This window comes from Saccharomyces paradoxus, chromosome IV (assembly GCF_002079055.1).
Source record: "Saccharomyces paradoxus chromosome IV, complete sequence".
Taxonomy (NCBI): domain Eukaryota; kingdom Fungi; phylum Ascomycota; class Saccharomycetes; order Saccharomycetales; family Saccharomycetaceae; genus Saccharomyces; species Saccharomyces paradoxus.
In genome coordinates this window covers 254972-277865 of record NC_047490.1, presented here as the reverse complement: position 1 = coordinate 277865, position 22894 = coordinate 254972, and the positions used below count along the sequence as shown (strand labels likewise).

The following is a 22894-nucleotide window of genomic DNA, read 5'->3' as shown; positions in this document are numbered from 1 at the left end:
GCCCATTACGCTAAGGTCCATTTTTACCACACAAAACCAAGAACCAAATCGTCCATTAGGAGCGCTGCGAAGAAACCCATATATCAAGAAGAACACTAGATCAAACTGCAACTATGACTGATACAAAACAGCTATTCATTGAAGCTGGTCAAAGTCAACTTTTTCGGAATTGGGAAAGCTTGTCTAGCCAAGAACAAGAAGAATTACTTTCAAACCTGAAGCAAATCTCTTCCAAAAGGTCCCCCGCGAAACTTCTCGAAGAGTGCCAAAATGCTATCAAGTTCTCACAAGCTAACTCTTCCAAGGATACTGGCGCCAACGTTTTACCATTGCCCTCTACTTCGTACAAGTCGCTTATTGACAATAGTAATAAAGAAAATGAATATTGGCATTTAGGCCTTGAAGCTATCGGCAAGGGTGAAGTCGCTGTAATCTTAATGGCTGGTGGACAAGGTACGCGTTTAGGATCTTCTCAACCAAAGGGTTGTTATGACATTGGATTGCCTTCTAAGAAATCTCTTTTTCAAATTCAAGCTGAAAAGTTGATCAGGTTGCAAGATATGGTCAAGGGCAAAAAGGTGGAAATTCCTTGGTATATTATGACATCAGGTCCCACCAGAGCAGCTACCGAGGCTTACTTCAAAGATCACGGTTATTTTGGCTTGAATAAAGAGCAAATTACGTTCTTCAATCAGGGCACCCTACCGGCCTTTGATTTAAGCGGCAAACACTTCCTAATGAAAGACGCAGTAAACTTGTCTCAATCTCCAGATGGAAATGGTGGACTTTACCGTGCCATCAAGGAAAACAGATTGAACGAGGATTTTGATAAGAGGGGGATCAAGCATGTTTATATGTATTGTGTCGATAATGTGCTATCCAGGATTGCAGACCCTGTCTTTATTGGTTTTGCCATCAAGCATGGCTTCGAACTGGCTACCAAAGCCGTTAGAAAGAGAGATGCGCACGAATCAGTTGGATTGATTGCCACTAAAAACGAGAAGCCATGTGTCATAGAATATTCTGAGATCTCCAATGAGTTGGCTGAAGCAAAGGATGAAAATGGCTTGTTAAAGCTACGTGCAGGCAACATCGTTAATCATTATTACCTAGTGGATTTACTAAAGCGTGACTTGGATCAGTGGTGTGAAAACATGCCATACCATATCGCAAAAAAGAAGATTCCAGCTTATGATAGTGCTACCGGTAAGTACACTAACCCTGTTGAACCAAACGGTATAAAATTAGAGCAATTTATATTTGATGTCTTTGACACGGTACCACTGAATAAGTTTGGGTGCTTAGAAGTGGATAGATGCAAAGAATTTTCACCTTTAAAAAATGGTCCTGGTTCTGAGAACGATAACCCTGAGACTAGCAAGTTAGCATATTTGAAACTAGGTACCCTCTGGTTGAAAGATGCAGGCGCTATTGTTGAAGATGGGGTACTAGTTGAAGTTTCCAGCAAGTTGAGTTATGCAGGTGAGAATCTATCCCAATTCAAAGGTAAAATCTTTGACAGAAACGGTATAATACTAGATAAATAACTGCTTGGGCTACTTATGGAGTACTTCTAGCATATAATTCAAGCAGTATTCGTAATAGCAATATAATATATATAACCAAATATCTCGTATTTTGAAAATAGTTTGTATATCTATCCTATGTAATTTCCATTTCACGGATCGCTCTACCAATGGAAAGAATTGCATCTTCATTGCGCGATGATTAATCTACAATGAAACCAAAGCAAACCGACATTGTTAAAGCTTTGAAAAATGCAGCACAGAAGAAACGATAGAAACTTTTTTTTATGATAGCAATAAAAGGGACTGGAAGGTTCCTCCTGAAGAATTGTAGGATTTGGCAGAGGCGTGTGTCCAACAGGCCAATACAGTCGAGAAAAGGCTATAAAGTATTAGCCATTGAAACTTCTTGCGATGATACATGCGTTTCAGTGTTAGACAGGCTCTCAACAAATACAGCTCCAACTGTGTTAGCGAATTTGAAAGACACTCTGGATAGTATTGATGAAGGTGGTATTATTCCAACAAAGGCTCACATCCATCACCAAGCTCGGATAGGACCCTTAACTGAAAGAGCCCTGACAGAAAGTAATGCGAGAGAAGAAATTGATCTCATATGTGTTACAAGGGGTCCTGGTATGCCTGGTTCTTTGTCAGGTGGATTGGATTTTGCGAAAGGTTTGGCTGTTGCCTGGAACAAACCACTCGTTGGCGTACATCACATGCTGGGACACTTGCTGATACCAAGAATGGCGACAAATGGAAAAGTGCCACAATTCCCCTTCGTTAGCCTGCTGGTTAGTGGAGGTCATACTACATTTGTTTTGTCACGAGCAATTAACGATCATGAGATATTATGTGACAGTATCGATATTGCTGTGGGTGACTCATTGGATAAATGTGGTAGAGAACTTGGTTTCAAGGGTACCATGATAGCTAGGGAAATGGAAAATTTCATTAATCAAGATATTAACGACCAAGATTTGGCTTTAAAGCTAGAAATGCCTAGTCCATTGAAATACAATCCTAGTAGGAGAAATATGCTGTCGTTTTCATTTTCAGCATTTATCACCGCATTGAGAACCAATTTGGTAAAATTAGGTAAAACACAAGTCCATGAACTGCCAGAATACGAAATACGGTCAATTGCATATCAAGTACAGGAATCTATCTTTGATCATATTATAAATAAACTGAAACATGTACTCAAATCACAACCCGAGAAGTTTGAAAATGTGCATGAATTTGTATGTTCCGGTGGAGTGAGTAGTAATCAAAGGCTGAGAACAAAATTAGAAACGGAACTGGGCACGTTGAACTCTGCAAGCTTTTCTAATTTTCATTATCCTCCTCTTGATCTTTGTAGTGACAACTCTATTATGATCGGCTGGGCAGGTATTGAGATATGGGAAAGTCTAGGATTAGTTAGTGATTTGGACATGTGTCCTATTAGACAATGGCCATTGAATGATCTATTAAATGTTGATGGTTGGAGAAAAGGCCAGCTATGAAAAAAAAACCGTACATATTATATACAGTTTTCTATCTGTATTAGTCTAAGAATGATGAAGTGATGTTGTATTTTTTTATTAGTTTTCGCCAAGTGGACATGTCCATTTGGAAAATAATATGATTTTGGTGAGCGCCACGACGCCTTTGCCTCTCAATTTCTTTACCTCTCGAATCTGCGTGACTTATGCTTTGTTTTATCTTAATTGTAGGTAGACCTTCTTCGTCATGTTCCATCAATAATTTACCCTCTTTGATCAAAAAACTGGTATAGAAGAGATTCTCGATGGATCTTGAGAATGAATTCGGGTCAATAATGAATATAAACAGATTAATGGAACCTTCGGGGCCTATTTTTTTTGAGAGTTTTTTGAAACATTTCTTGACCTGTTCAGGGGTCGTCTCCTGTTGTGTAGAGTTTAAAGAATGCTGAGTAATTTTCTCAGCAGTGATCTTTTCACCAATATGGTCATTATTCCTTCTTCGTTGAGTCAACACTCTGGGCTTCTTTTCTACGGAAAAAGGTCCCATTAAATGGTCAGCAATGGGAGCATCCTTACTTACAGCGTTATAGAGAGCACCCATTCTAAACCAATTAAATTGAGAAAAATCATTATAGTGCGAAAATTGCTGTAAATAACTATGCCTTATAGAGGTCGCCTTGAAAGAGGAAGTGGCTCTATCTGTATGATTGTCACCAGGCGCCCTGTCGCTATTTTCATCACTATCCTCTTGCTGATCTTCTACGAACTGTCCATCAGCAGGAACCGTCAAATCATTCCTATTTTCGGCGATATTATTGAGTTTGAAATGCTCTTTTAGCATGTATCTCTTCAAGGAATTTACTATGTTTTCTAGATTGACCATACTCCTCGAATCATCGAACTTCAAGTTTCTCACAGATATTTGAGCCAGTTCACTTATACTAACCATCGCTCTAGCATCATGAGCGAACAACCCATTGTTCTTTATACCAATAACCTTATTGAACAAAGAATCAACAGCATTCAAATTGTCCATAGCAACACCTATATCTCCTGTCCTGGTCACCTGAGCTCTGCCTTTGTGCATCTCGCTTTCCAGGTCCCTATATCCCTGTAAAACTTTAAATTCTAACTGGGGATCGCCATCCTTAGAAGATGAGCTCTTGTCATCAGTTCTGAACTTCTTCCTCTGCTTTCTTGCTTCTCCGCCACCGTCAGGCTCAGTAACAGCGCTATTTCTCCTCTTCCCAGATGTTACTGTATTAGACATATTGTTATCTGATTACTTTCTTCTTTTGCAAACTCTGATTTTTCTTTATCGCCTACTATCAATATTTATCTCATCTTATTGATATTATTTCAACTTTTCTCTTAACGCGTTGCGCGTTTCCTTTACTTCTGCTATATAACAGCAAGAAGAGTTGAAAGTCTGGGATTATTCACCTAACTAGAACCATATGCGAGCATCCATAAACGATTGATGATAGCGTAAAATGCCTTAGCAACCACAACCTTTTTTTAATATGTGAGCATATGGGCAGTTTTCGCACAGAAAGACAGTGTTCTTCGTACATTATGGACAGTATTTTCATATATCACTCTTGACGATGCGGCATATCCCGAATTACAGATTTAGTAAATCATAAACTACAAGGAACTGTTGAAGTCTCCACTAAAAAGATGCAAACACAACCAAGAAGACATTAGACAGGGCTCGACAAGTTACGGCTCACTGCTAGAAGAACCTATACAATACCTTATGATGGAGGAATTCACATACGATCACGATTTTAACACGCATTTTGCTACAGATTTGGATTATTTGCAACATGACCAACAACAACAACATAATCAGCAACAGCAGCAACAACAGCAACAACCGATTCAAATGCAAAATCAGGAGCACGACCACGACCAGCATACTAATGACATGAGTGCTTCATCCAATGCATCAGATAGTGGACCTCAGAGGCCTAAGAGGACTCGCGCAAAGGGTGAAGCACTAGATGTCCTAAAACGCAAATTTGAAATAAATCCAACGCCTTCTTTAGTGGAGAGAAAGAAAATATCAGATCTGATAGGAATGCCTGAAAAAAATGTTAGAATTTGGTTTCAGAACAGAAGAGCTAAATTGCGGAAAAAGCAGCATGGGAGTAATAAGGACCCGAACTCCTCGTCACAATCCCGTGATATTGCCAACGATTACGATCGTGGAACTACAGACAACAACTTCGTCACCACAACAAGTACTTCCTCCATCTTTCACGATGAAGATCTGACTTTTTTTGACCGTATCCCGCTGAACTGTAACAACAACTACTATTTTTTTGACATTTGCTCCATCACTGTGGGAAGTTGGAATAGGATGAAAAGCGGCGCATTGCAAAGAAGGAACTTCCAGTCTATAAAGGATTTGAGAAACTTGTCTCCAATAAAGATTAATAACATAATGTCGAATGCTACAGACTTGATGGTTTTGATATCCAAGAAGAATTCAGAAATTAACTATTTTTTTAGCGCCATGGCAAATAATACTAAGATTCTCTTCAGGATCTTCTTCCCACTAAGTTCAGTTACCAATTGCTCTCTGACTTTAGAGACTGACGACGATATAATAAATAGTAACAGTACAAGCGATAATAACAATAGTAATGCTAATAATGATGATGATAACGATGATAACAGTAATGAAGACAATGATAATGGTAGTGACGATAAGAGGAATTCCAAAGACAACTTTGGGGAATTGAAGCTAACAGTGACCAGATCACCTACCTTTGCTGTTTACTTTCTAAATAATGCTCCTGATGAAGATCCAAATCTGAACAATCAGTGGTCCATATGTGATGATTTCTCGGAAGGCAGACAGGTAAACGATGCCTTTGTTGGTGGTTCGAATATTCCTCACACTTTAAAAGGTCTACAGAAGTCTCTAAGGTTCATGAATTCTCTAATTTTAGATTATAAATCATCGAATGAAATATTACCTGCGATCAATACTGCAATTCCGACTGCCGCAGTTCCACAACAGAATATTGCTCCTCCGTTTCTGAATACAAACTCAAGTGCAACGGACTCAAATCCGAATACAAATTTAGAAGATTCTCTCTTCTTCGATCATGATCTGTTATCCAGTTCGATAACTAATGCCAACAACGGTCCAAGCTCTATTAATGGACATCATGGTAGCAAGGATGATACGCTCAACTTATTGGATACTACTGTTAACAGTAATAACAGTCATAATGCTAACAATGAGGAGAATCGTCTAGCTCAAGAACGTCTATCCAACGATGCTGATATTGTTGCAAATCCAAATGACCATTTGTTGTCTTTACCAACCGATGGTGAACTTCCAAATACTCCGGATTTTTTGAAGAACACCAACGAACTAACTGACGAGCATAGATGGATATGATAGAAGGACCATAATTCTCTTTTTTTGCGATTGCATTTTAAACTCTAAATATTACTCTAACAATACATCCTAATTATTTCATAGGTAACATTGTATGACATTTTAATTTATTGTCCTTATTATCATACTTACTTGACTTCCTTTTTTTAACGTTATCGCATGGGTATATAGATATTTACAAGCTCGCGTAATTAGTGGGGAGATGTGTCCCTATATAAGTCGCAAAAAGAATCGATTAGGCATTTAAAATCATGCTTTATCCAGCAGCTTTATGGAATCTCTCCTGCTTTCAAGAAAGGCATCAATCATTGGTTTTTTATTATCGTTATTCCCTAGTTTTTTTACACTTTCTAGGCAATCTCTTGCACCTCTAATATCCTTTACTTTCAAACAGCAGTCAAGAAACCCGAAGAAACATTCTAAATCCATTATTTCCATACCTATTTTGAACCATTCTTTCGCCCTTTCGTGATTGTGAAAGTAGTTTAATTCAAGGAATCCTAATGTTTTGAAAGATTCTTTAAATCCAATTGATGCACAATTCTCTAGCAAAGCTCTTGCTTTCATAGGCTCTGAACTCAGATATAACTTCGCCAAAAGAAAGTACCAACGTGAGCTTCTCTCAATTTCCAACAATTCTATACATTTCAACCATGACTTTTCTGCCTTCAAAAAACCATTGACATGCTTTATTTGAATTTCCCCAAGTTTTCCGTAAACTTCGCCAGTCAATTTGGTACTATTTTCCAGATTCAGAAATTCTTTGTAATACTTCTGAGCCTTATCATAAGCCTTATTTTCGAAAAACATATCTCCTATCAATTTAACTGTTAAGTGGTGATTACGCGCATATAAATTCTTTATGAATCTATTTGCCGTTTCGACGTCATTTTGATAATTGTATTCAACGCTTCCCCTTTTATGACCATGTACCACATTGAAGCTTAGGATGGATATAGCATCGTTGTTACAAAGCTCGGCAGCAATATTCAATAACTTGTCCTCCATAGCCAATAAATCTTTGTGGACAAATTTGTTTTGCCTCCTTAAAGTTATCAAGACGTTTCGCATCTGCATAATGTCTGAACTCTTTATATAAGGATATTTTTTCTTCCATGGGACATTCTCTTCATTAGTTGTTTGTGATACCTGCAGAAATATTGGAAACATTTCACGATATGTAAGCCTTGTATCTAACTGGAATAAAATTTTATTAATGGTACGTTTCTTTGGGAAAATCTCTTGAAACTTTTTGGGTATTCGTGGTGTAGTGACAAATCTACTAATAAACCTTTGCATATCTTAGATCTACTACCTGTTGGCTCTGTTTCGTTTGGCCATCCACTCTTTATCCCCTTGCCTAATGTTGTTATTACTATCTAAAATTGAGTTCCATAATGATGCAAAAAGTGTAAAAAAATAACACCAAAAAAAAGTATCCCTCAGAGAGATTGTACATATATTGAGCATATAGTTAGTATTGATAATCAAATTTTACAAACTATATAGATTCAAATCAACTACGTATTTTTATTGTGGAGGGGTCACTGGGTGGTGGTAATTCTTTGAAATAATCACTTTCTAAACACTGAACAGCGGTCCACCTCTTTTGTGGGTTCATCTTTAGCATTCCACACATAAAATCTAATGCATATTCACTGGCAGCGATGAACCTTTTCCTCAATTCATCTCTTGAAGGGGGCGGGTATATTTGCAACTTGTTATATGTCATAAAGGAAGAAACTTCGGGCCAGTCTCTATCTGTAGGTGTCCCTAAGGCCCGAAACGTTACCTCCATTTGATCTACATCATTCTGTCCTGGTAGATATGGTATCCTTAACATTAACTCCGCAAATATAACCCCCACTGACCAAATATCGATAGCCGATGTGTAATGCTTGGCTCCAAATAAAAGTTCCGGTGCTCTGTACCATCTTGTGACAACGTTACTTGTCAGTATCTCGTGTGGGGCAGGTATAGCCCTTGCTAGACCAAAATCTGCTACTTTTATTTGGCCATTTGGTGAAAATAATAAATTGTTTGGTTTCAAATCCCTGTGCAAAATGAAATTTCTGTGGCAATGATAAACGCCCCTCAAAGTCATAAGCATCCATGCCTTGATATCTGCCGGCGTAAACAATATCGATTTGTCTTTTATTACCACCTCTAAGTCAGTGGGTAGGAACTCCAGAACGAGGTTTAAATTATCATAAGCCATAAATATATCTATTAACTCAATAACGTTTGGATGTTGCATTTCTTGTAGGTACTTAACTTCACGTATAGCTGACATATCCAGACCATCTTTGAATTCAGATGTTTTGATCTCCTTTACAGCAATCTTTCTTCCAGTAGAGTGTTGAGAACCCAAGTAAACAACCGCATAAGTACCTTCACCGACTTTCTTTTCTGCGATTAATTACATTATTTTACGTTAGTACCATTATTGAATGTTGAAAACAGGATGTCAATAGGTTGCGACCCCTACATACCCTTTGTATATTCCATTAGTCACTCTGTATGTTTGCCTTGAGGCCCGGAATTTTTTTTTGATGAACTTTAACCAATTGTGGGTTCATTTGTATTTTTTTCATTGTGTTTTTTGAATCTACTTTCAATGTCCTCTTTACAATACCTCAAATGGAAATTCATAACACAAAAAAGATCTGTAGTTTCATCAAATGAACGAATCTTTCTAGAGATCTATTGCTTGAAGATATTTAACATTATATATACCAAAAACTTACAAGCGGGCAAGACCGCTGCCTTTATTAAAACTGTAAATCTTTCGACCCAGGAGGTGATGTCCAATGACAATTGATAACTAAGCGAACTTTCCGTATTATCATTCCTGAATTTTACACTAATTTTTCTTGGAAATGTGTTCGAGGTAGTGAAGTATGCTTTTAAAGTATTAACAGCAAGCGTTGTGTGTGCAAGAGAGAAAAAATGTTAGTACAAACCTCAACTGACCTTATTCAGACAAAGACGTTGGGAAAAAGGCAATAGTATGAAAGTTCATATAAGCGCAAATGAAGTGCTATACTACAATCAGTCGTCCGTGAAGTTAGGGGAGTTCGAAAGATACATAATTACATATGAACTATACCAAGGCGATGGTATTCCCGCTGACATCAAACTAGATTCCCTATGGGTAAAAATTAAAAATACGACAAAGCTATCCTATAAAGCAGCCTATCTGTTGGGGCCATTCATCCTATACTGTGACGTGCGAGCAAAAGACTACGAAAGCTCGTATAAGATCATATCTTCGGCGGATAAACCTGTATTCCAGTCAAATCTACAGGCGCAACAAAAATTTGTTTCAGAGTTGTCCTTGCATCACATCAAGCCACGTTATGTGTGGATAGTGGATGTTGTCAGTCAGATACTTTTTAATAGGGAAACTAAGGTAAATTTTGGGATATTAATTGGCAATTCGAAGGCCTCTTTAAAAAAGAAAATACGATGTGATCGTGCATTGCCTGATAAAATCTGCAACACTTTACTCTCAGGATTGTCTGTGCAAAGACTAACCACTGCCGATATATGGAAAGTACCGCCACTCATAGGCATATCCCAAAAGTCGCACTTAGTCATTCTCACACATGGTTTCCAATCAAACGTTTCAGCAGATATGGAATACATAATGGAAGAAATATACAAGTCTCAAATGAATAATTCAAATGAACGTCTAGTTATCAAAGGATATGCGAAGAATGTCTGTGAAACTGAGAAGGGCATCAAGTTTTTGGGCGTTGGATTGGCAAACTACATCATCGACGAGCTATATGATGACTCTGTTGAGAAGATTTCATTTATTGGTCATTCCTTGGGCGGATTGACACAAACTTTTGCTATTTGTTACATAAATACCATACATCCAGATTTCTTTAAGAAAGTGGAGCCAATTAATTTTATCTCACTGGCGTCACCGTTGCTAGGCATCGCTACCAGCACGCCTAATTACGTAAAAATGTCATTATCAATGGGTATCATTGGCACTACAGGACAAGAATTGGGACTTAAAGACGCGAATTATGGTGATAAGCCGCTTCTTTACCTGCTATCTGAGGAATCCTTAATCAATGTGCTTGCTCGATTCAAAAGGCGAACGCTCTATGCTAATGCCGTCAATGACGGAATAGTTCCTTTGTATTCGTCTTCTTTGCTTTTTTTAGACTACTCTCAATTACTCCATAAATTGAGAGGGCAAACTACAGCCCCCTGTGATCCTCTCTTGCAGCCTGAAGTAAATTCAGGGGAGAATCTTACAAATCACAGCGATGATTATAATGATGACAATGAAATCAACACATCATCATGGAACACGTTTTGGAAGACCAAGGGAAATGACTGCGACAAGAAATCTAAACGCTTAATGAACGCTTCCGTCATTAAATCCATGAAATCTGTGGTGCTAACACCATGCCCTGATGCCAACTTCCTCTCAAACCCTGATGAAAGGGTCGCAACAATCATACATGATAAGATCTACTCAGAGAAGAATTTACCTCCTCCATCACCAACACTTTACGAAGGAATAGCAGCCCAGGGAGGTGAAACGAGGAAGACGAGAAAAGAGATGGAAGAAATCATAGCACGACGTTGGCACAAGGGGATGCATTGGAGGAAAGTCGTGGTATCGCTGAAACCGGATGCCCATAACAACATCATCGTAAGACGAAGGTTTGCCAACGCTTACGGCTGGCCGGTGATCGACCATCTTGTTACCGCTCACTTCCAAAGAGACGATTCAGACGCTTTACCAGTGCAAGATAAACAGTCTTCTGAAGAAGATACAAACATAGCAACTGGCGGTGTGGAGCCAAATAAGTTCTTCTCATGGCTGACCAAGATCGAGGACCCTAGTGCATACCGTGGGGGGATAGTCTCCACCGCTAGCCACCTCGCCAGCTCCTGGATTAGCAAGCATTCCTCCGTGAAAGATTGACTGGTTAGCCTGACGTCATCCCATCTGGATCACAATCAACAATCCTCCACGCCTACAAAATCTCCATCTTACTGCGCAAGTCGATAAATGCGCTTACGGGTCTTTTTCGAGCGGAACAACTCTTTAGCTCCTCCCCTAAAACCGAGGCCGAATATCCCTTCCCCATATAAATAAGACACTTTTCACCAGGGAAACAATACTTGAGAAGTTAATTTCTCTTAACAAAAAGAGGGGTAAGGCCTTTATAGAAAATAAAGCAAATCAAAACAGAAACACTAACACAAGTATCATAATGTGCTCAGCAGGCGGTATCAGAAGACCAATCCAGATCGAAGAATTTAAGACGGCGATAAGCGGCATGTCCGACATGGAGTTGGCACAGATTAAAACGGAAATCGAGAATAGTATCAACCATTTGCAGAGATCTAACGCCCGCTTGGGTAAATACATATCCAAATTAGAGGGTGCTGACGACCGTCTTGAAGATGACGACAGCGACCACTTGGAGAACATTGATTCGGGAGACCTGGCACTGTACAAGGACTCCGTCAGGGAGAACGAAATTGTGCTAAACAATTATAACGAGAGAGTGGATGCACTGGAGCAAGAAACGGTATACAGAAAGACGGGACATGGCAAGAGCAAGCATGAGGCAGAGACAAAGGACAACACCAAGAAGGGCCCTGACGTCGACATGGACAATACAAATGTCGACGTCGTGACCCCAAACAGCATATTCATTTGAAGGACGAGACTTATATTACTGCGCATCATTATCACAGCATAGTCTCTGTCTCTCTCTCTCTCTGTTATATCTCTTCGTATAAATATTTCAATAAATCTATCTATTCTATCTACTCTATCTATTCTTATTACTAGATATTAAAGAAATAATAAAAATAAGTAAATAAAAAAAATCGCTATTAAGAAATTATCTCCGAAAGTCCTAGGGTATGCTTTTCTTTTCTACCCTAATCTATTTTTCGAACCCTAGTCAGCGAAATTTTTTTCCAGCCTTAGAAAAAAAAAGAAACGCAGAGCTTATATGCTGAAGAAGCATTATAATACTAGTAATTAATAGCCGGCAATAGACATTCCATTTCGACTGGCACTACGGCAGTTTCAAGTTCTACTAAAATAATTATTTATGTCTCTTTCTGTCGCCGAAAAGTCGTACCTCTACGATTCATTAGCAAGCACGCCTTCAATTAGACCCGATGGAAGGCTACCTCATCAATTCAGACCTATAGAAATTTTTACCGACTTTCTCCCAAGTTCCAACGGATCCTCCAGGATTATAGCTAGCGATGGAAGTGAATGTATTGTGAGCATCAAGTCCAAAGTTGTAGACCACTTCGTAGAGAATGAACTACTTCAGGTCGATGTAGATATTGCAGGCCAAAGAGACGATGCGCTCGTGGTGGAGACAATCACTTCTTTACTGAATAAGGTTTTGAAGTCTGGCAGTGGAATAGATTCCTCTAAGTTGCAATTGACGAAAAAGTACAGTTTCAAAATATTCGTTGATGTCCTTGTTATCTCATCACATTCACACCCAGTTTCTTTAATATCCTTTGCTATCTATTCGGCTTTGAACTCCACATTCCTACCGAAACTTATTTCCGCTTTTGATGATTTAGAGGTGGAGGAGCTGCCCACTTTTCATGACTATGACATGGTCAAGCTTGATATTAATCCGCCTTTAGTGTTCATATTGGCCATTGTAGGCAACAATTTGCTATTGGACCCTGCAGCCAACGAAAGCGAAGTGGCCAATAGTGGCCTAATCATATCCTGGTCTAATGGTAAGATCACAACACCCATTAGATCTGTAGCACTGAATGATTCGAACGTTAAAGGCTTTAAACCGCATTTGTTGAAGCAAGGTCTTGCAATGGTAGAGAAATACGCCCCCGATGTAGTACGATCACTGGAGAATCTATAAAAATATAATCACGACTAGATAAAAAGACGAATTAATTTACATAATTAAAACTTTGTTGGTTAGCAAAAGTGGAAGCGAGACCGAATTTTTACATATGTTGTACTGTGTAGGAATGGACGATAACTGCGGTTGCGGTTTGAATATTCATTGATCTGATCACACCAAACTGTTGAATCTCTAAACATAAATCCAGTTCACTCAACAAAGTTCCTGGGATACCGAATGCCTCGGTACCTAATAAGATCAATGACTTTTTAGGAAATTGAAAATTGTTATCTAGCTTCACTGATTTATCCGTTTGCTCTAACCCAATTAATGTATACCCGTCTTTTTTTTTCTCTTTCATGAAATTTGCAATCTCATCTAAGGTAACTTCCTCCATGGGCATCCACCTATCAGCGGTTACGGCAACATTTTTAAACTGAGGGTGGTTTTTGACTTTGATGTCTTGTACAGTAAGCAGTCCCACACCTAAAACATCACATAACCTGCAAATACCCCCAAGGTTTGGCGGCTTATCTACTAATGAAGAAACCACAATCAGATCGGAACGTATAACGACATCATTCGATTTTTTATTGTCCAGATCCAGGACGGTTTCCCAAGCGCCACTTTTTGTTTGCAATGGAGAAGTATCACAAGAGGCGTTCACGTCGTTGACGGATTCCGTATTGACGTCTCTTTTATCAAGCCATAAGGACCTTTCATCTGTACCGATAGGCACAATATCTTTTGCCTGTAAATATTTTTCAAAAACTGGCTCAGAAATATACGGACAATCATGGTCGGTGACCTTTTTGAGTACACCACCAAACATGTTCGTTAGTTTTCTATCACCTTTCAGATCCCATATGTTGGCATCCCCGGCACGATATTGACCAAATATTTGAGTCTTTTTGGCATTGGAATACAAATTTTCAATAATGTTTCTTAATGTGTGATCCGATAGGTAGGCTTCGAATGTAGGCCACATTGAAATTATTAGAGAATTAGAAAAATGTCTTACTAGGGGCTTGTTTGAAGCTGCGTTGGGAACCAATGTGCAAATGAACCTGTTTAATAGATGGATGAATCCATATTTTTTTTCGTCATTTCTCAAGTCCTTCAACACCATAAAGCATATCTTCTCTGCGCTAACTACGAACACTGGTTTACTATGATCCTCCAGCAATGAGAAGAGATAGTCTTCAGCAAATTTCGAATCACCAGTTTTGTAATAATCGACCACCTTTGAAGAGATGAACCATTCTTTGTATACTCTTACCAGCGGAGAACTTTCATCCTCAATGCTTTTCAGAATTCTTATCATGCTAGTTTCGCTTAATCTTGGTTCTTTGGTGGTTTGCAGTGATAATAATAATAATTGCCACTGTAACAACCTCTGTAACGCTTCGGCACCGTCGGTTCTCTTTATAGCATAAAGTGCGTTTGTCTTTTCAGTAACTTTTTCGATTAATCGGATCTTGAACTGATCATTCGCACATAAAATACAATCGATGATGGACACTCTAGCCAATATTTCCTCAGGTCCATACACTTTTTCGTAAAGTTCATCGCCTTTCATGTAATAACTGTTCAGTTTGTGGTCAAATAAGCTGGAAATGACAGGTTTTAGCTTGTAAAGGTTGACATCCATTTGCGGCTGTTTGAAAACATTTACTATAATGTTAATCAACCACCAATAGTCAACACCCTCGCTTAATGATTTACCATAAAACTTCATGAATATTCTAAGTTGCGATCCAAGGAGGGGGAGTAGGCTTCTTCTTGAATAACTCAATGATATAATCGTTTGTGCATGTTCCTCCAACTTCGAGCTCAAATTGTCGATATATTGTTTTGATCCGAAGTATAGGATAACAGGATGAAATAATCCCTTAATTAGCATCAAGTGAAGATCTCTTTCCTTCAAAACCAATCTTTCACTACTGATACATTCCCAAATGAACGAGAATTTCTCAAAAATGAACTTTACGATGAAGATATCATCATCGGAAACAGAAGTAGAGCAATGAATGTAGGTATCTATGATGAAGCACAATAATTTACAAACTGCCAAGTTGCCCAGATAATTCCCATTATCTTTATTGATATTGTCATCAATCAAATGTAGTAGCATGTGGAGCTCATCATTGTCTCTATCAGAGGTGTCACGAATTAAAGCGTATGTTTTCAAGAAGGTAGTTAAGAGATCAAAGTAAGAAGAATACGCGCTGTCCTTCAGTTTAAAGCTCTCCCTTGAACTTCGACCTGCAGATGTTTTAACCATTTCGTATAGGCTCAGAAGCCCATTAAAGTTTAGCTCGATTGTATCGAATCTACATTCATAAGTCTTCTGGTATATTCCAACGAAGAACTTGAACTTATCAAGGGAAAAGTCTTCCATTACCGACTTCAATAATTTACCAATATTGACGGATTTCCACGTAGATAATGTAAAATTGGGGTAAGACAGTAGAGCGGTTGCATTTTCATAGGTATACCCGCTCGAAGGTTCACCTGAAAGCAGTTGAGTTAAGAAAGTAACCGCCTTTGAAGTGTTGTTGGGCGTATCTTGTTTCGATTTCGCGACTTCAACCAAAAAATTGGGGGTGATATCAATATCCTTGAAATCGAAGATGATAGATGCTAAGAGGTCAAAAATAGTATCCTTACCAATGTTCGCTGTTAAATTTTCATTCGCTTGCAAATCGTCAAATTGTGAAACAGCAAGATCCCTATAATCTTCAAAAAGAGGCTCAATATAGTCGTATGTCCCTCCCTTCAACTTGATATGTGAAACTAATGTAAATAACAATTCAGACGCGGAAACAGATGGACCAATGTGTAGTAAGAACTTCAGGTAAATCGTTTGGATTGTAGTTTCGAGAACTTCCTCTTCAGCTACAAATTCGTACAATTTTCTGATCAGATTCAAATGATCAGAGTTGATTGATTTCTTTTTTTCCTTCTGTAAGAATTCTAAAACACCATAAGATAAATATATCCTAGAAGGATCAAAGGAGGTCCCTTTTTCAACCAATAATTTCAACACTTCGGATAATGTATCTGATACGTCATCCGTTGTTTGGGAAAGCAAGTTATTAACAAAGGAGGAAAGTTTTTCACCATGGGGACAATTGCGACCTTTGACGTCAAAATAATGAGCAGACATTGCAGCTGGAAGAAGAGTTTTTGTCAATAAAGGTACGCTTGAAGAAAATGCCGACATATTTGTAATCGAGAACATTAATGTCATCATGTATTTTCTGACACTCTCCATTGATGACTTCAACCCTGTAGAAAGAAGGATAAGCCCCCAACTATGATGCAAATGTATATTATCAAAAATTTTTATAATGTCATGTTTGGCCGCTTGTATTTGATTCAAAGATGTGTCTAGCGCAACCATTTCATATAAGGTGGTGAACTTCTTCCAGCTACTAATCATTTCAATACTGGGGATATCACTGCTTTTATAAAATGTTGTTTGCAATTCTATGCTATGAGTCGACAATTTTTGAATTGTTAATTTGAGAATTGAGAGGGCCAATTTCCTGTGTTCATGTACATCGTTATCCAGTTCTGCTTGAATGTGTTCCCAATAAGCATCATTCTTGATGTAAGTAATAAGTTCAGGAGATAACTCTGATGTTAAGAGGAACCTCAGGAGAAAAGACAAACTGTTCTTTTGCTTCCAATGTTGTTGAGAGTCTTCAGTGTACAATTGTTTGATAAAATTCCAAACGAGCTTATCAAAGTTACTATCGATATTGCAACACTTTGATAAAGGCCTAATATGCCATCTCATTAGTTTAGAACAGGATTCAGCAATCTCCTCAGAATTACAGCCTAGCAATGGAACTATGATAAAATCTAGGCATTTGGACGATATGCTATTATTACTTTCGTCAAATAAATATACAACTTCTAAGTAATCAAACAGGCTAAGGATATTTAAATGCAATTTTTCATGCTCGACATCAGCGTTTTGTTCCCTAGCAAAAAAATCGAAAAATGGTTGCACAGTCATCTTCCCAAAGTTGTCATCGAAAAGATGTTTATAATTTTCGCTAATGATGTCATTTAATCGGTAGCTCATCCATACCTGAAATTTATGCCATACAGTCGGTAAACAACACAACAAATGTGCAGATGTTCTTAGCGTGTTATTCATTTCACCCCTCGAAGAACAAAACATTTCTTTGGCTTCATTGTCCATACTAGCGTACACAGTAACTTGCTTAGTGATTTTTTCAAAAATTGATGTTTCAATCTTTCTGTCCGTTGATATATCCAATGACGAAGTTTTAATCAGCTCCAGCACTTCTTCTAGGCTGTCATCCTGAATCAAGTCCGATATAAGTTTTAGTTGTTCTTCATGTGGTAAATACTTGCCAATAACGGCACCTCCAACCATTCTGCTAATGAAAAAAATGTGAAGAGTTTATAACGTTCGTTACACTAGTTTGATGAGGAGATTCAAATAAGACTCAGCTAATCTGCTCAATAGAAGTTGTACTGTTACAACAATGCTGTTCAATCTTGCTCATCGCCATGGTGAAACTTTTCGAAAAACACTTGAATTTTCATTCACGTGACTTAAATGCTATTACCCGACAGCACACCCATTGTGCCCCCTTTAAGATATGGCTGTTAAATAAGCCAATATCTATCGATTTACAGCTAGTCATCTCCAAGATGAAGAGATGGCTAGCTCGGATTTTGGTGGTGCAATCGAATATATTATTTAAAAAGTTGTTTTCTGCAGCACACAATGTCAGACTTGAATGATATCCAGGAAAATGCTAAATTGAATATGGAAAGTCAGAATACAGGAGAGGCTGAACCATTTCATGGGACAACCGAGTATGTGGAGAAGCCAGAAATTTCTAAGGAAGGAGTTGGATCGCCAAAAAAGAGCCCAAAAAAGGATAAGCTTGGACAGCGAGACAATAACAAAGTAGAAACTGAGCTAGTACATACTGCTCTGTTAGAAAAAGACAACCCATTCATGGAGGAAGGGCCAACAGGACTCACAAAATCAGCTTTATTAGAAATACCTGGTATGAAAAGTCATAAACTAAAGAACCCCAATGAAGATTATGAGGACGATTCGGAGGGATTACTACCTCTAAACCATGAATCGAATGTAGAAACATGTAGAACTAGTCTTAGTGGAAGTATTAACTCTATGAACGGAGAAACCTCTGCGTCAGAGGAACTTTCCGTAAGAAATAGAAAGAAGTCCGCCAGGATACATATACTCGAAGCCAAAAGAGTGTCGGAAGGTCAAGGTAGAGCCTACATTGCCTATGTTATACAATTTGAAAATTCTACCGTTCAGAGACGTTACAGCGATTTCGAGAGTTTAAGAAGCATCTTGATAAGATTATTCCCTATGACATTGATACCGCCGATACCAGAAAAGCAGTCAATAAAAAATTATGGCAAGTCAATAACCGGATCGAGTTCAAAGTACCTGTTGCCCTCAGAGGGTTCTGGTTCGGTAGACCTGTCATTATCTGTGATACATGCATCGGTCAATAATAGTGATGAAAAGTTAATACGGCATAGGATAAGAATGCTCACTGAATTCTTGAACAAACTTTTGACGAACGAAGAAATTACAAAAACATCTATAATTACTGATTTTTTGGATCCTAATAACCATAATTGGAACGAATTTGTTAATAGTTCATCCACTTTTTCATCCTTACCGAAGAGCATCCTACAGTGTAATCCATTAGATCCCACTAACACCACTAGAATTCATGCCACGTTACCAATACCGGGCTCATCATCACAGTTATTGTTAAATAAGGAGTCCAGCGATAAAAAAATGGACAAGAAAAGAAGCAAGTCGTTTACTAGTATTGAACAGGATTACAAGCAATACGAGAACTTGTTAGATAACGGGATTTATAAGTATAATAGACGAACCACGAAGATATATCATGACTTGAAAACGGATTACAATGAAATCGGTGAGGTATTTGCACAGTTTGCCCATGAACAGGCTCAAGTTGGGGAATTGGCGGAACAGCTTTCTTACTTGAGCAATGGCTTTTCGGAATCCTCGATTTCTCTAGAAAAACTAGTTGGAAGATTATACTACAACATAAATGAGCCTTTAAATGAATCAGTTCATATGGCCACATCCGCAAGAGAACTGATTAAATACAGAAAATTGAAATACCTGCAAAATGAAATGATTAGGAAGTCTCTGAATTCCAAAAGGACACAATTGGAAAAGCTGGAGGCACAAAACAATGAATATAAGGACGTCGATAAAATAATTGACAACGAAATGTCTAAAAGTCATATCATTAATCTGGAACGCCCTAATAATAATAATACAGGGAGTGGCGGGAAATCATATGGTGGCAAGCTATTCAACGGATTTAACAAATTAGCATCCATGGTGAAAGAATCTGTGAAGTATCAAGAAACTGATCCTCATACCGCAAGTATTAATTTGAAAAAAGAAATCGAACAGCTTTCTGAATCATTGGAAGTTACGGAGAATGATTTGGACGTTATTTCAAAAGTAATCAAAGATGATCAATTACCCAAATTTTCGAAAGAAAGAGAAGCCGATTTATCAGAGATTCTAAAACATTATTCCAGATATATGAGAAATTATGCCCGGCAGAATTTAGAAATTTGGAAAGAGGTCAAGAGACATCAAGATTTTGCATAGTATTATGAGCATTTTTATAGCGTTTATAGCATACTTGATATATTTATAAAAACAACGTAAAGATCAAAATAACGTCAAATATACTGAATAGACTAAAATATTATTATTTCCTTTCAAACTTTTTTAGTTGTGGGCTGAATGGATGTTACATGGTCCATCCCGCTGAAATGTTTTAAGAGATGTCTATATGGCCAACTTAAAGTTTTGAAAAAAGGAACAAGATTTACGTAATATGGGGCGTTCAGTGTTTGCAAATGATTATGCTCCATCGCTGAGATTATCGCAAGTGCCAGTTGAGAAGGAATAATATCAGGAGCTAATAACTTGGATGGTGTAGGGACATCAATAAACATATTGGTTTGGATTTTTCCCGGACACACTAGTAGTGTTTTTATTCCAGGTTTATTATATTTCATGGGTAAACTGCTGAAACGCCTGCACATACTTTTATGGAAACCAATCATTGCTCCTTTTGATGCACCATACGATGTCAGCCTTGCAGGAGTTAGTTCTCCGAGGACTGAAGCAATGTCAATTATAAATCCTTCTTCGTTGTTCATCATGTCTGCCGCAAATGTGTTGATGATTCGGTAAGCACCTATCAAATTTATGTCGATCAGTTGTTTTACTTCCTTGTTTGTCATATGTTCCAACTTTTTGATGTGAGCTACTCCAGCATTGTTTACTAGAATATCAACGTTTCCATGATCTCTTTCAGTAGCTTTCTTTAATTTTTTAATCTCATCTAAGCTTGTTATGTCGCATTGATAGTAGAAAATATTATTACATTCTTCTTGGGCAAAAGTAGGAAACGATTGAATATCTGCCACAATAACTTTATTAACTCTCTTGGCAAGTTCCATTGCAAGTTCAAACCCAAGTCCACTGGAGCCACCGGTTACGAGCGCAGTTGAACGGGTAGAAAGTACGGAAGTGTTGTAGTTAGGCAGACTTAGGATGACTGATGAAAAATCCTTGATATATTTTATTGTTCCACTTGGTTCATGTATTTTATTCTTGTATACCATAATTAATACTACTTCCTTTTGAAAAAATTATATTAAATATTACTAAATCTCTGATAAGATGCCTTTATGATGGTACTGTTTCTGATGTGAGAAATATGCATCCAGGAAGTGTCACAAATTTTGTTCCTGTACTGACGCCCGCTACATATAGACGTTCAAAAATACAGAAGAAAAAGACAGTAAATCGTTAGCAAGAGAAACCCAAAAAGGAATCTGATCTGGTACTTCTTAAGTCTTCAAAATAAGCAATTGCTCCTCTAAATAGCTATGTGGGATGGAAATCAAGTCTGTAGATGTGCAACATTTTAGGAGCCCAATTGAATAATTTCGATTCCGGGTTATCTCTTGTTAGTATCGGTAGAAGGGATCTAAGATGAGTAACGCTGAAGACGGGTTGGTAATGAGAATAAAAGATGGCATATGAAACTGCCTCCCTGAGGTACACTTTTCGTTGAGGTTGGTATAAACAAGTTTTCGGAGATGAGCAGTATCAGTACCACAACGGCGCCTGAGTTTATTAGAGTAAAGAGGAGAAGAGATGAGGATTCTGTGCAGGCATTATGTATGTGTCGTTATTCTTCCGCTATAACAAAAATGTGTTTGACTAACTAAGTTTATTTGAGACGATTTTAGTAATTGATGAGGGGAAAAGAGTGAAGAAGCAGAGGTTTATATTCAAACTGTCGAAAACTGTGAGCCCTGAAAGCTATCAATCTGAGCAAGAGTTTTCCACGCCACTGTTGAAGCTCGCCCATGAAGATCATCGACATTTTGTATTGGAACAAAAAAAGAAGCGTCGTAGAGACTCAGGTGACAACGAAGCACAAGAGATGCTTGCAGCAGAAAACAATACTGTAGACGACGATGGGTTACCGCCAGAGATCAATCAGATGGTGAACAACTATCTAAAGTTGAATAAGGGTGAAGAAAAGACAGAAAGAAAAAAACCAAGTAGGAAATATTTTAGTGGAGACTCTGCAAAAATTGCATCATTACCTAGTCTAGATTACGTTTTTGACATTTATCATCTAGAGAAAATTCATGAAGATGAAGTTGCTCGATATAACAATGAGAAAAATATAGGGTTTGTGAAAATTATCGAGCATATAGATTTAGCTCTTGATGAAGAAAGTGATCCGAATGAAGCCCGTTCAGATGATGAGGATTCTAATGACGAAAACTATTACCAAAATGATTATCCAGAGGATGAGGATGATGATAGATCTATTTTACTTGGTAGCGAAGGGGAAGATATAGCTGAATTGGAAGAAGAGATTGTTTTAGGGGTTAATAAGAGTAGGTTTTCTTCTTGGAATGACGATAAAATTCTGGGACCTAATGGGTACCAGGATGTGGAGGAAGAGTATGGAGATCTTTTTAACAGACTTGGAGGAAAGAGTGACGTTCTAAAATCCATAAACTCCTCGAATTTCATTGACTTGGATGGCCAAGAAGCTGAAAAAGAAATAAGTGACAAGGAAGATGATTTGGGTGAGGCGGATGATATGGAATACCCTAGAAATGAATTTTTTCCGACAGATGCTGATGACCCATTGGCACACCACAGAGACAGAATTTTCTACCAGCTACAGAAAAAAATTGATAGAAGCTAAATGTGCTGTCAGAAACTGCTCGACGCATGTTAACAACTGTATGTATAATTTTATCTTTAGATAGTTGAGAATTTACCTGCAATACCTTTTTCGCCCCCCCCCCCCAACCTCCTTTGTATCAGAATTGGAAAAACAAAGATTGCTAGCAAAACTATAAAACATTAAATCTAATACTTCTGAAATAGACAAAACAAATGCATAGGATTATTGCTGTTTACTTAAATATAAAGTTATT

General features: G+C 38.0%; 13 protein-coding genes across 13 annotated transcripts; 8 read left to right on the top strand and 5 right to left on the bottom strand.

Annotated features, from left to right (window-relative positions):
• Positions 1-113: 113 nt before the first annotated feature.
• Positions 114-1547, top strand: QRI1 (UDP-N-acetylglucosamine diphosphorylase; the record flags this gene model as incomplete). Its single annotated transcript, XM_033909276.1, has 1 exon — positions 114-1547. The coding sequence occupies one exon, from the start codon at positions 114-116 to the stop codon at positions 1545-1547; it is 1434 nt and encodes a 477-aa protein (XP_033765167.1).
• Positions 1548-1813: 266 nt separating this feature from the next.
• Positions 1814-3037, top strand: QRI7 (putative N(6)-L-threonylcarbamoyladenine synthase; the record flags this gene model as incomplete). Its single annotated transcript, XM_033909275.1, has 1 exon — positions 1814-3037. One exon carries the CDS (start codon positions 1814-1816, stop codon positions 3035-3037), a length of 1224 nt encoding a protein of 407 aa, XP_033765166.1.
• A 40-nt stretch (positions 3038-3077) lies between these two features.
• NSE4 (Smc5-Smc6 complex subunit NSE4) lies at positions 3078-4289 on the bottom strand (the record flags this gene model as incomplete). Its single annotated transcript, XM_033909274.1, has 1 exon — positions 3078-4289. The coding sequence occupies one exon, from the start codon at positions 4287-4289 to the stop codon at positions 3078-3080; it is 1212 nt and encodes a 403-aa protein (XP_033765165.1).
• Positions 4290-4778: 489 nt separating this feature from the next.
• On the top strand, positions 4779-6437 carry PHO2 (Pho2p; the record flags this gene model as incomplete). The annotated part of the gene is made up of 1 exon (XM_033909273.1): positions 4779-6437. One exon carries the CDS (start codon positions 4779-4781, stop codon positions 6435-6437), a length of 1659 nt encoding a protein of 552 aa, XP_033765164.1.
• Positions 6438-6686: 249 nt separating this feature from the next.
• MSS2 (Mss2p) lies at positions 6687-7736 on the bottom strand (the record flags this gene model as incomplete). Its single annotated transcript, XM_033909272.1, has 1 exon — positions 6687-7736. The coding sequence occupies one exon, from the start codon at positions 7734-7736 to the stop codon at positions 6687-6689; it is 1050 nt and encodes a 349-aa protein (XP_033765163.1).
• A 217-nt stretch (positions 7737-7953) lies between these two features.
• On the bottom strand, positions 7954-8945 carry KIN28 (TFIIH complex serine/threonine-protein kinase subunit KIN28; the record flags this gene model as incomplete). Its single annotated transcript, XM_033909271.1, has 2 exons — positions 7954-8846; positions 8930-8945. 2 exons carry the CDS (start codon positions 8943-8945, stop codon positions 7954-7956), a joined length of 909 nt encoding a protein of 302 aa, XP_033765162.1.
• A 502-nt stretch (positions 8946-9447) lies between these two features.
• On the top strand, positions 9448-11391 carry SPAR_D01280 (putative lipase; the record flags this gene model as incomplete). The annotated part of the gene is made up of 1 exon (XM_033909270.1): positions 9448-11391. The coding sequence occupies one exon, from the start codon at positions 9448-9450 to the stop codon at positions 11389-11391; it is 1944 nt and encodes a 647-aa protein (XP_033765161.1).
• Positions 11392-11683: 292 nt separating this feature from the next.
• On the top strand, positions 11684-12136 carry TMA17 (Tma17p; the record flags this gene model as incomplete). The annotated part of the gene is made up of 1 exon (XM_033909269.1): positions 11684-12136. The coding sequence occupies one exon, from the start codon at positions 11684-11686 to the stop codon at positions 12134-12136; it is 453 nt and encodes a 150-aa protein (XP_033765160.1).
• A 402-nt stretch (positions 12137-12538) lies between these two features.
• Positions 12539-13336, top strand: RRP42 (exosome non-catalytic core subunit RRP42; the record flags this gene model as incomplete). The annotated part of the gene is made up of 1 exon (XM_033909268.1): positions 12539-13336. One exon carries the CDS (start codon positions 12539-12541, stop codon positions 13334-13336), a length of 798 nt encoding a protein of 265 aa, XP_033765159.1.
• An 88-nt stretch (positions 13337-13424) lies between these two features.
• TRM3 (tRNA (guanosine(18)-2'-O)-methyltransferase) lies at positions 13425-17735 on the bottom strand (the record flags this gene model as incomplete). Its single annotated transcript, XM_033909267.1, has 1 exon — positions 13425-17735. The coding sequence occupies one exon, from the start codon at positions 17733-17735 to the stop codon at positions 13425-13427; it is 4311 nt and encodes a 1436-aa protein (XP_033765158.1).
• Positions 17736-18092: 357 nt separating this feature from the next.
• ATG20 (Atg20p) lies at positions 18093-20018 on the top strand (the record flags this gene model as incomplete). The annotated part of the gene is made up of 1 exon (XM_033909266.1): positions 18093-20018. One exon carries the CDS (start codon positions 18093-18095, stop codon positions 20016-20018), a length of 1926 nt encoding a protein of 641 aa, XP_033765157.1.
• Positions 20019-20131: 113 nt separating this feature from the next.
• Positions 20132-21046, bottom strand: SPAR_D01230 (short-chain dehydrogenase/reductase; the record flags this gene model as incomplete). Its single annotated transcript, XM_033909265.1, has 1 exon — positions 20132-21046. The coding sequence occupies one exon, from the start codon at positions 21044-21046 to the stop codon at positions 20132-20134; it is 915 nt and encodes a 304-aa protein (XP_033765156.1).
• A 538-nt stretch (positions 21047-21584) lies between these two features.
• Positions 21585-22659, top strand: IWR1 (Iwr1p; the record flags this gene model as incomplete). Its single annotated transcript, XM_033909264.1, has 2 exons — positions 21585-21608; positions 21670-22659. The coding sequence occupies 2 exons, from the start codon at positions 21585-21587 to the stop codon at positions 22657-22659; spliced, it is 1014 nt and encodes a 337-aa protein (XP_033765155.1).
• Positions 22660-22894: the final 235 nt, after the last annotated feature.